Source organism: Poecilia reticulata, linkage group LG4 (genome assembly GCF_000633615.1).
Source record: "Poecilia reticulata strain Guanapo linkage group LG4, Guppy_female_1.0+MT, whole genome shotgun sequence".
NCBI lineage: Eukaryota > Metazoa > Chordata > Actinopteri > Cyprinodontiformes > Poeciliidae > Poecilia > Poecilia reticulata.
Genome location: NC_024334.1, coordinates 26,098,372 through 26,110,886, shown reverse-complemented (window position 1 = coordinate 26,110,886; position 12,515 = coordinate 26,098,372). Strand labels below are relative to the sequence as shown.

The 12,515-nt window shown below is 39.5% G+C and overlaps 1 protein-coding gene across 1 annotated transcript in view; it reads left to right on the top strand.

The window, feature by feature from the left end:
* Window positions 1-312: 312 nt before the first annotated feature.
* Window positions 313-12,515, top strand: part of LOC103463533 (disintegrin and metalloproteinase domain-containing protein 10) — a 28,750-nt gene continuing 16,547 nt past the window's right edge. Inside the window, exons 1-6 of the mRNA XM_008406923.2 lie at window positions 313-545; window positions 1,056-1,203; window positions 1,960-2,078; window positions 2,530-2,682; window positions 9,850-9,929; window positions 10,742-10,861. Coding sequence (XP_008405145.1) covers window positions 485-545; window positions 1,056-1,203; window positions 1,960-2,078; window positions 2,530-2,682; window positions 9,850-9,929; window positions 10,742-10,861 — 681 coding nt within the window. The 5' untranslated portion in view covers window positions 313-484. The remainder of the gene's footprint in view (window positions 546-1,055; window positions 1,204-1,959; window positions 2,079-2,529; window positions 2,683-9,849; window positions 9,930-10,741; window positions 10,862-12,515) is intronic.

Genomic DNA, 12,515 nt, shown 5'->3' with positions numbered 1-12,515 from the left:
GTAAATTTTACAGATCTGTGTGTGTGTTCGGACTATTCGGAACAAGGACGCATAAAAAAAATTATAAAATTATTGGATAGGTAATTTGACTCTCATAAAAACATTTTTGAGATTTGCCAGCATAAAATGAAAGAAAAAAATTCAATGACAATAGTTTTGTCTAATATCCTTCTACTATCTTCTGTTTCTTTGAAGGCGTTCCTCCAAGTTAATTAAAAAAAAAAAATCCTATGACTGTGTAACATGCAGAAAAACAAGTCTGAGTATGCCCATCCACAGTGTGATTGTTCATTGAATCAAGCTTGGTTGCGGCTTGAACCTCCTATCCAGACACATTCCAGCGGAGTAAGGCCACAGGTACGAGACTGTTGAACAGAGAAGACAGGAGTAAAGGGATGAGAAAGAAAGGCAGGGACCAGTTGAAGAGGAAGAGAAAAAATTATGCAAAAAAGAAAGAAGATCAAAGCACTTTATTAAGGAGAACATGGCGGTCCAACACTACTGGCTCATGCTGCTGTTGGTCAGCTGCCATGAATGGATTGCAGGTAGGGAATGTAGAGATTCGTGTGTTTGTCTGAGTGAGGGTTTCACCTCACTTAATCTTGAATAAGTGAAGTTGTTACTTGCGTTCATCTGCCTCTGTTTGTGTCCATTGTGAAATGAAATTATTGTTTTGCGGCAACTCTTGCTGACTGGCCTCTTCTGGCCCTGGACATGTCGCAACGCGTCTTTGCAGGAATGCAGGGGGAAAAAACACACATGCAAAACCTGTCAACAGCGCATATGGTGCTTAACCAGCTTAGCTAGGATCCATGGCGTGTGCACACTTAATTAACGATTTGTTGTAAGAATACGTCCAATAAGCCACCACCATAACAACACGGAGAGGAGCGTACAAACTATTTCGAAGGGTTGTTTTCCTCCCTCGCTGACTAAAAACAAATCTGTCTGGCAGATTAGTTTCAAGACTGACATAAATATTATTTTCCAAAAAGTTTCCAGCTTGATGATACATGTAAATTTAGAAATATTTGTCTTCCTATTTTTCCCTCCAGGTCTTGGGATAAGCATCAGTCCTTTTATAAAGCATTACGAAGTCTTATCGTATGACAGAGGGGATCTCCACAGGAAGCACTTAAGAGCCAGGAGAGCCACGCAGCCTCAGGGATATACGCTGGATTTGGATTTTACCGCTTTTAATCGGTAAATCTCCATTTAATTTTACTTTATTTTTATTTGTTATTACATCTGGGCTGCATGGGTGGTGCAGTCGGTATCACTTTTGCCTTGCAGAAAGGAGGTCCTTCTGCATGGAGTTTCCATCAACTCCCCATCCATGGTCTTCTCTCCAGATGCTCGCACAATCCAAAAACATTTCTGTTGGGTTAATGTGTCTCTCCATTCAGTACAACTGTGTGTGGACGGCGGTGTGTCCTGTGTGTCTCAACCCAGAGACCCTATGGATGGAGGCAGAGGGAGAACTTTAGTTTTCAATGACATTGAGGCACATCCTATACAACAGAACACAGAAAGACTTAACAATTGAAGATCAAGACAAAAACACTTTCAGGGATTAAGATTAGTCACTGAAAACTGAATCTGACAGTGAAACCCATTGATATGCCGTAAACAAAGTTCAGAGCTTTGTTGCAACACATTCCAGATGTGACGTGCATAAAGGAAAATTTTCCGCTCTGTCTGAAGTTTTTGGATTTTGTACGATGAACCAAGATTTTGAATGACTAAAATGACAACTAACATCCAGGAAAGCATCTCTTTAGGATCTTGCTCTGAAAAAGAAGCCTCAAAGTAAACAGTCTAAATTTTTTTTTACATCAACAGATGGAATTGTTATTATTATTATCCCTTTTTTCCCAGCTGCTCACCGATTTGCATACTTGCCGTTGCTACAAGGCTTTGACCACATCTGCAACCCTTTCGTGTTTTTGTTGTTATCAGAGCGTTCCGCCTGCTTTTGAAGCAGGATTCTGCTGGGTTTTCCGAAGAATTCACGCTGGTCGATGAAAAAGGCCCGACATCAGTCGATCTGTCCCACTTATACTCAGGAACAGTTGAAGGTTAGTCTGACATGAAGCCAGCAAAATGTTTACCTGACCCTAAATGCAGGACAGTTCATATGAATGACTCAGATAATTTTTCTAATGGATGTAATTTTCAGCAGCAGCTGCACAAATGTGAAGTGGAAATGAAGAAAGTAACAGGAGAAATATTTGAATCACAAATGTTCTTGGTCCTGTGATCAGACCAGAGAGAGACCTTAATAAAGTCAGTGGCGTTTTTGGACTTTAATAATGCAGTCCTCCTCCACTGAACTTCTTTTATTGCTTAGATGAAAGATCTGGTTGCAGAAGTTAACAGTTACTTACTAACAGAGTATGCAATACATACAAAGTCCTATCTCAACTATTTGCTTTCTGAAATTAAACTCATTAAATCAGCCTACATGTCTGCTACCTCTCACCATTTCTCTGATGCTGCCTTGTTATCGCCCGTTACTCTGTCTTACAGGCGAGTATGGGTCATCCTGCCACGGCTCTGTATTACAGGGACAGTTTGAGGGAACCATCCACACACGGAGTGGCACTTACCACATAGAGCCTCTGCACAGATATGACAGCCTGACAGATCACCACTCCATCATCTACCATGAGGAGGACTTAGGTAAGGCTGATTTTATTCAAGGAGAAATAGTTTGAAGATGCTTCGGGCCCCAATGGCTCTGCAGCGTCTATCACTCAGCATCCAGGACTGATCAATGAGTATCTGGAGGGAGAATGTGTCCAAATGACGCCCAAGCTGCTGTCCAGACGCTTTGCAGATGGTGGGAAAGTGTGCAAAGAGAAACTCTTTGCTACATTAAACGTAATTTATGATCTGCTGCATTCTTCACTGTCTCATTGAAAGAGAAATAAGCAGACCAAAGCACATTTCTCAATGCTATGCGAGATCTTTTAATGTTTGACCTTTTGTGAGATCTTCATCTTGTTTTCTCAGAATCTTATTTGACAAAATGTGTAAAATGGTGAATATTGGTTTAGCTCACGTTAGCTGGAGATAGGCACCAGCAACCCTCCCGACCCCACTAAGGGACAAGGTTGTAAGAAGATGGATGGATGGATGGATGAATGGATGGATGGATGGATGGATGGATGGATGGATGTATGGATGGATGGATGGATGGATGGATGGATGGATGGATGGATGGATGGATGGATGGATGGATGGATGGATGGATGGATGGTTTAGCTCTTGGTTTAGTGCTTGCATCCTCTAGCTCCAGTTCAACTCGCGCTACTAGAGGTCAGTGAACTGGGAAGTATGAGGAGCTACAGAGTGTCAACAGTGCCGGCTGAGGGCTCTGAATGGGTTTTGAGGTTCTCTCCAACTTGGATGCTGGCCAAAGAAAAGATAAGCCGTAGATGTTGGGATTATTGAATGAGGTGGAGGCTGAGATTTCTGAAGTAGTTATAAAGAGGAAGAAGGAAAAATATGTATAACGTGAGTTGATAAAAGCAAACATGAGAAGAATGACACAAGTAGCGCTTCTTCAGGGTTCCACAGCCTTAGAGACAGTTTCCACAACAAACTGAAATGAAATCCAACTTTCAATTGTTCTCATGATTTATCCATATGAAAACAATTAGGAATCATCAAAATGTAAAAAGTGCATGTCTGCTTGAACGTGCGTGCGATTCTTTGGCTGCATGTTTGCGTTAGCATAACCTGAGCTCTACAAAAGCATTTTACTGGAAACGCAGTGCGGACCGTGCCAGAACTCCCCCTTCCCCCCAAACTCCCACGTTTGTTCCTCAGTCTACTCTGCGTCTGCCTTCCTCTGTACCTGTACCACAACGTTTTCATGCCAGATGTAGTAAAACCCAGCTTTGGTTCATCGGCGGCATCCCCTTCCCTCAGACTCAGGCCGGCATATCTGCAGGAAACTGGGAAAGATTGACCATGTGATACTACAGCAGACAATCAGGGCCTCCACAGAGAACGCTTGATTAGGACTTCAGGCGGTGACATAATGTGTGCATTTTTCTTTCCTGCGGTTGTCGTCTGGAGCCCTCGGTTTTGATTGAGGAACTTTTGTTCTCCAGAGGGAGGCTTGATGTCATGCGGTTCATTAAATGGCTGCAGCAAAAGTGTCCTGATACCTGGACAGATTGTTTTAGTGTGTATTCATCATCGACATTAAAAAACTAGTAACAACGAGGGTACAGTTAGAGGAACCACATACGTAATTTAAGCAGGAAGATGTGGTTTGGTTTTTCAAAGTTATTATCCAAAAAAACAGATAGAGATTAAGTAGACCATTAGCTGCAACCTGTTCTTCCTACATTTGGTAGTAAAATTCCTAAAGTCCAGCAACGTTTACTGGGCTCATACAGATTGCCTTTGCTGATTTAAAAACATGTTTTTAATGCTCTTTCTCTGACTCAATTAGTTTCTTTTTTAGATATTTTAGACATTTATTATGACCACAAAGAGTCCTGTTGATCAACTCGGTAAAGAATCCTCTGATATAATGTCTTGAGATTAATTGTGTTGAAAATAGTGAATTTAGAGTAAATGAGAGTAGAAGTCAAAGATACAAAATCTCTGATTAATCAAATATCATCAATGTTTTGTAACATGAAGGCATGAAGGAGCCGACAGTATTGCAGTCGGACCACAGACATTAATGAGTTTTTTTCCTTCATGCATATGGTGATGTTACACAAAAGGGATCAAAAATTTGTGTTTGATCAGTGAAGTTTTAATTCCTTGCAGTTTTGCCTGTTGAACATAAACAAATAGACAGAGGCTACTCTGTGCTACTCTTTACTCTGCGCTTAAAATCTAAAAGTGAAGCTGAAGTGACAAATAAAGAGGGTTTGCAAATTCTTCAACTTTATTTTGAATCTGTGCCTACATAGTTGAAACTTTAACACAATGTGTGATCGAACAGGGAAATGATCCCCCAAAAAATTGCTTTTAAGCTTCTGGTTCCAACCTTAACTATTTGAAAAATATACAGAGCAGCTTTAAAAATGAGATGCATGCCATAAATTTAACTTGTTAAAATAAGTTATATACTTTCAAATGAGATAAAAGATCAGATATGCTAGAAGATTGTGCCCCGTTTGGCAATGAGAGGATTAAAGCAAATCCACATTTATGCACCAATTTTGTAAAGAAAATAATTCATTTCATAATCAATTAATCTAAAAAGTGGCTTAAATAATTCATTAAAACACAAAATTAAATGGGACATGGTGTGCAGGCTTGTGAATAGAGCTGTAGTCATTAAGCTGCTGCTTTCACACTTAAAAATAAACCAATTTTTTTATAGCTCGTAAATAAACAAATAAAGCAAATGCTTGTATCCAGCTCAACACTAACCTGTCAGTTCTTTATTTTAACAGCTGTGTCAAGACTTTTCACCTTCCTATTCCTCAACGCCATTTGCTACTGACTGTGCTTGAGAAATGGTTCAGGCGTCGCTGCCCTCTCTGTGTTGTAAGAACAAGGATCTTATCTGCGTTTCTGGAGTTTTTCCCGACACTCTGCCAGACATTGTTGGCAAGACGGGGAATCACACTCTGAGAGTTGAAGGATATGCAGACCTGCTGTTGAACAAACCGGAAGGCAGCTTTAGGGGAAATATCCACACTACGACTCAGCCAACATCTATAAAATTAACAAATTTTATTTTTGAACCATCATGGCAAATTTATGTTTATCAGAAAAATTATAATAATAATTTGAGACAGAAAGCAGGGTCTTAGACAGAAACTTGTTTTTCTAAAAATCAGGGTGTTTATGTTGGTAGTAATGAAGTATATGTGGATCAAATGATGGGTCATTTAAACAGTTATCCAGACTTATTAAATAAACCCCTTTCTCCAACAAGGAAAAGTTTTTTTGTTTTTTTTCTTATCAACATTGAATAACCCTTAAATATTGCATAGGAGTGTTAATTCCTGTTTTTTTGCTGAATGCTTCGGTGAGGCATTCTTCAGATGTCATGACCAAAGTTGTCTTGAGACTTGAGGCTTTGGCATCAGCTTTCTGCACCACGCTGCTCAGCAGGAACCGTTTCCAGCAGCTGCTGCAAACACGACTCCGGAGGCTCAAATGTGGCTAATTCCTCATGTGGGAGAAATCCTTTTTTTCTTTTATATTTTAAAGAAGCAAGCGGACTCCTTAATTAATCTCAGATTAGCGTCTGCAGTCGGCCCGGCCAGGTTTGGACAAGCTTCCTTGCTTTTCAGAGATCAAATATCTGATTTATTTGAAAATGTTTGGCTTCGCAAGGCAGAAAGATCAAATTCCTGATGCATGGAAAAGGGGGGGGGGGCTTGCTGACAAAAAGACAGTATGAAAGTGGACATGAAGAAAGATCTGGAAGCAATTCTGTGTCGACACCCAGCGTTTAGGGCCTCCACATCCAGCCCCCTCCCCCACTCAGGCCATACATAGACCTTACGGTGAGGTTTGTGATTGGCTGAGGGACTTCAGGAGGATGGCGTGATTCAGTCATGTGTTGCCTCGTCTTATGCTCAATATATCGGGCTGGGAAGACTGAACTGACTCTACAAACTCTTTGCATTAAAGCTTAAAGCTTCTTCAAGTCTGATTTATTCCAGCTTCAATGCATTCAACAATGTTACACTTAAATTATTAATTTCCTCTAAGTTGCTGCACGTGCAGATTCCTCTCAGACGTTGAGCATAACCCCGATAAACTCTGTTACAAAATCATTTGACTTCTTGCACTTTTGTGAAATCTTTCTTCGGGACATGTCCCTTCAGACTCCAGTCTTATCGCGGTTGCATCAGTTTTAAATGAAACACAAGTCTCTAGGGTGTTGCAAATTGCAGACAACAGTTTGTTAATAAAATACAAGCAGTAGTGCATCTCCACAGCGGGATCTGTCGGAGCCGCCGCTTTAGTCTGCCGTGCGGATTTCTTTATGCTGGAGTTCAGTTTTTGACCGTCTGAGAATGTGGGGATCAAGGTATCTACTCTTAAAGGGTCTCACCTTTACCTAATTGCCCTTATTGTGTCAGTACTGCACGTTCACCTTCGACTTTTTTAAGTGCACGTCGCACTTTATACATTCTCTGTTTTAACATGTAGTGTGGATTTATTGGCTAGTTATCCATGATGCTAAATCTCAAAGGTAATCTGTTGGATTGAGAAGTAAGCTAATAAAAATATCTTTTATTTCCATATTATCAATATTTGAAAAATGACATTTTTTAATTCACTCATTTGCTTCAAATTCAATGTCTCCATCTTAACTAGTTGTTGCACAGATTTGGACAGCAGCATCGCAGACTAAGAGACTTTTAGCTACTTCCCTCCCCTGTAGCAGCTTGCCTGGTAGCTGACATCAAAACATTATCAAAGAAGATACTTTGTGACCTCTTTGGTCAAAGCAAAAACAAAACCAAAAGGATGCTGATGATGTCGGATGCTGGCTCAGTGTTTTATTGGCTGCTGGGGTCGTGGCGAACAAAGCCAATAACAGCTACGGTTTATTCACAGCCAGGCGTCTTAAAGACTGACATGTTTATGAGAAATTTAAAAAGTTCAGTAAAACTCCAGCTTCACCGTCAATCAAACATGCACGTTGCTGATAATTCTGCATATCTTTTTATTTAATTTTGCTTTTATAAGGGTGTGAGAGGGAATCTAAATGGGGCATTAGGTAGCAGGAAAAATAGATAACTGACTGCTTGAGGACCTAAGATTTACAACCACTCAGAGTGAAAAGAAATCTTTCTTGGCAACGGCTCTGTGGATGTTTTGGACTGTGTTGAGGCTACTCGCTACCTTCAGTTTACTTATCATGCAGACACAGACTGTAGAAAAGAAGAAGCTGGTTGTAGATAAAATACCATCCATCCTTCTGCTTTTGTTAAGCTAAGAGAGAAAGTCTTGGAAGGAATAAAATATGAATTTTTCCCAATAAAACTCTCAGTTACTTCTGTGGAATGTCAAGTGATTTTGAGTCTGAATGAAAAGGGGAATCGCTCCAGCGAAGCATTTTTAAAGGTCACCCGCTAGCTGCACGTGCCTGTAAAAACCAAATGCAAGCAAAGTTTTTTTTTTTGTTTTGTTTTTTTCCAGAGCTGTACCTTATGTGACCCTGCTATCTTCTTTCTGGCACAGTAAGCTTGAAATTTTGTTATTTTGGTCACTGAGTGTAAAAATGAAAAGGTTTAAATGTCCTCTTGAAACGAGAACCTTTAGTGAGACACATATTCCACATTATTCAACGGAAATATAAATCTGAAAATAAATATGTATTGACAGAAGGGGCAATAATCAAGTGTTCACACCTGTAAAATACTAGTTAAAGCCCATTTTTAATTAGTTTTAGCATCAAGTTTGTGTTTGAGTCTGGCAGCATCCTCTATATTGCCCTGCTGATATTTGCTCACTCGACTTTGCAAAACTTCCCCTAATCAATCAGATTGGAAGTATATTTTTCTTCACTGTCTTCCTCAAGTGACCCCACAGAGTTTGTGTTGAATGTAGTTCTAGCTTGGCTCCGTCACTCCAACGCTTTGGTTTTAGCTCACTGTGATGCTTAGGATCAAAACTTCTTATATCTTCAGCTTTCTTTGCACTACATGTAACTTTTCCTGTCAAAGTGAACTTGTACCTGATCGGATGACAAGAACTTCAAATTTATCTAAAGAAACGGTGACCCCAGACTATGACGCTGTCACCACCACACTTTCTGGTGTTTCATCAGACGACGATTCATCCTTCCACAAGGATTTTGGATAGTTTAGCCAGGCTTGGACACACTCTTTGGAAGAAAAGGCTTCTGTTTTAAAATCCTGCTTCCTGTTCCAGACATATGGAGAACACAAGAAGCTTTTAATAAGTAAAACACAACCAGTATTTCCTGCAGCTGCCTCAGTTTTGTTTTTGATCTCTTGGCAGCTTCATTGACCAGTTTCCATCATGTTTTTTTTTTTTGGTTAGTTTTAGAAAAAACATTCAGATCCTGGGTTTTAATTCCGGCCCAAGGTCTTTCTGCTCAGACTTTGCATTTTCTCTCAGTGCATTTTTGGGTTCTCTCTGGTTACTCCTACAAAACATGATTGTTAGCTTAATTGGTTCCTTTAAATATTTTAACCCACCGCACATAAACTTGTCTTTGAGCACTGAGTGTTGTAAATAAATGATCTGACATAAACTTGAAGATAAACAATGTTTACATAATCCTAAACTGGAAGTAAAGATGCTGAAAAGCTGACAGGAAGAATATACACGGCTCAAAAAAATAAAGGGAACACTTAATCAACACAATATAACTCCAAGTAAATCAAACTTCTGTGAATCAAACTGTCCACTTAGGAAGCAACACTGATTGACAACGGGGACCCTCGTCGGGKCAATCAGTGTTGCTTCCTAAGTGGACAGTTTGATTTCACAGAAGTTTGATTTACTTGGAGTTATATTGTGTTGTTTAAGTGTTCCCTTTATTTTTTTGAGCAGTGTATATTTGCAGCATATTTTAATACAAATAAGCCTGTAGCTGTGAAGACATGATCACATTGTGTCTATGCTCTTATTCACAGTTTTATTTCTTTATGTTTTTTCTCCACAAAATTAACAGTTTTCGCTGCACTAACATCTTGTTGGACTTCTGCTCATGTTTTCGTCATGGTTTGTGAACTCTAACTCAAAGAATATGTTCCGGGTCTCGCTCCAGGCTGTTTACTTTACTGTTCTGGCATATTTGTGAGAAGAACGAGGAGTATTTCCAAATGCGTGCAATTTTGTGTGCAACTTTAAACATCTGCGCTTTGTTTCGTCCAGTTCTTCCACATGCGATGTCCCGCTCTGGTGGATTCTGTAGTGCGGATCGTCTTAACGCCCTCGCTGGAAACCTCAACCAGGTACAAAGTGGATCTCTCTGTGTTTTCTCCGTTTCATCATCATTGACGAGAGTTCCTTCTTCAAAGCTATTAATAAACAAACAAACAAAAAAAAAAACTGTCAACTCATTCATTGATGAATAATGGAGGAAATTCACTTGTGTGTCAGATTCATCATTTGCACCCGATTTATGTACACATCCATTCATTCAGTCATGACTATTACCCTCGTTGAGTCACCGGGAACAAAATGTGGGTAGTAGCTGCAGCAGGATGTTGTGGCAGAGTCACAATAGCCTGTGACATACAAAACAGAAACCTGGCTCCTTGCAGACAACCTTGACGACGTTGCAAGACGATAAAAACAACTCCAAAAACATCTGCCACACATAGTAGGCAAATATTCCCCTTGGGTTCACTCCTAATCATTAACCTTTGACCAACAGCGGACGGAGGGCCTCAACGTCTATTGTGAAAAGTGGATGTTGAGACTTTGTTGTGGATCCATTTTTAACTACATGCCTGCTGAGGAAGATCATTTCCCCTGTTTGGTTATGAAATGCCCTGAGCAGATGTTTGTTTTTTTTTCTTGATTACACTCCAAGAGGTGTTCCTGCTGCACATACTGACGCTGTCAGTATTTATCTTAGAACAGGCAAAGGTTTTTGATTTGTTTTGATCTGAAGAGTAGTCTGGGCTTTTGCTGCAGAAAAAGTATTTCTATTACTTGAATCTGAACAGAAACCAAAGCTGCATCATCTTACAACGTCTAAATCTAGACCCAATCAAATGGTTGTGGTTCTTTATGTTGTTCCTTTTTTTCCCCACACGAGGCACCAGTGAGCCGTTCGAGGAGAAAGGTTGACGACTCGAAGACCAGCTGCCTGCTCCACCTCCACGCCGACCACTTCTACTACAAGAAGTTCAAGTCCGTTGAAGCTGTTGTGGCTCAGGTCAAATTTCTTAATATCACATTTTATATGTAGCTGAAAAGCAAATGTTCCATTTTTATATATACAGCGGTTTAACGTGTGGTCAAAAGAGCACAAGGACTCGACGTGAAAAGACTTCCCATGTTCTTGTAGAGTTAAATAGAGCTCACAAAATGAAACTGGTTGTTTATATTAGTTTGTGAGAGGAAATATTGTAGGACTCACAATAATAGCACTTCAAATAGGAGCACAGTTTGATCTTTAAATTTGCAACCTTGGATTACTTCAATAAATTCACATAAACTGTCCCCTAATGCTACAGTCTCTTGAACATTTGGTTTTTTTAGTTAAACCAATTGAAAAAAGAAATACCCCATCTGATACCAGTTTAAGGATTTTTAAAAATTCTTCTTATATATTTTTAAAGAAAACTTTTTACAAAAAGTAAAAATCACATTTTGCACATTTGTGCACTTCCATTTAGGACTCTTCTGCTTCTACAAACAGCCCGAGAAAGTAAAAACCACTCAGTCATTTTTTTTGACAATAAGTTGATTTTTGATAGACCTCCATAGTATAACGTCACAAATCAGCAGGCACTGCCCCTCACCCAGTAACCCAAGTAAAGCTCCAGATCATTTATGGCTTCTGGAAAAGAAAAGTGTTTTGTTCTTGACTTACAACCCAGAAATCATTTGCTGCATTCTTGTTGGGTGTGCAGAAGGCTCCACTTCTGCTTTTCAAAGATCTATGGATGTATGGAGTTCGGTTGCGTGGTCAGCGCAATCTAACAACTTTAAATATTTAAAAAAATATATACATATTTTTTTTAAATATTATTTTAAAATATATATTTTAATAAATATTTATAAAAAACTTATTGACAAAATTTGGTATTTCCATAATGAAGCTAAAATTTTATTAGACAAAGGTTACAATAATAACATTAAAGTTATATGTTTTGGGAAAAATCTACACCACACCAATGATAAATGTTGAATGAAGCAGACATTTATTGCTATCTAAATTTTAATCTGAATCAGGGTCGTTCTCTTGATACCCGAACAGTTGATCAAATATGTCATTTTTGATATGGCAGTGAAAGCGGTCAGTGAGTGAGTCAGGTGTCGGCTGTTTTTTGTGGCCAGACTGAGGGCTTCCTCCTGACGCCTGTGCTTTCATCAGCTCATCATGTCGTCTTCATATTCTTTCCACTTTACTCTTGTTGTTGTTGTTGGTTCAGAGCCAGACTCCTGTTGGGCAGGACTGAAGAGTGTTAGGTAATCATGATGGAGTATAAACAAGCTGCAGTTTTCAGTCTCTACTGATCTGGTTGCAGGTGCCGATCCATAAAGTTGTGGAAATTTCCGAGCACACTCTCCTATTCTCACATATCCTGCTGCAAAGAGACAAACCTTTGCTTATGACATGTTGGCATTTGCATCTAGTGGACGACATGCACCAGCCAAATGAAATGAAAATGCTCAGATGATAATCTTTCTTTAGGAATTACATAAAGAGGTCTGTTTTATGACCTTAGAGCGATTATGCTGTTTTAAAGCACTAATGAAGACGTCCGTAAGATGAGCAAAATATCTTTTAGGAAGCATCAAAAGCCTCATGTCCTCCATCTTTGCTCATGGAACGATCCAACCTGTTGCTTCTGTCAATCTGT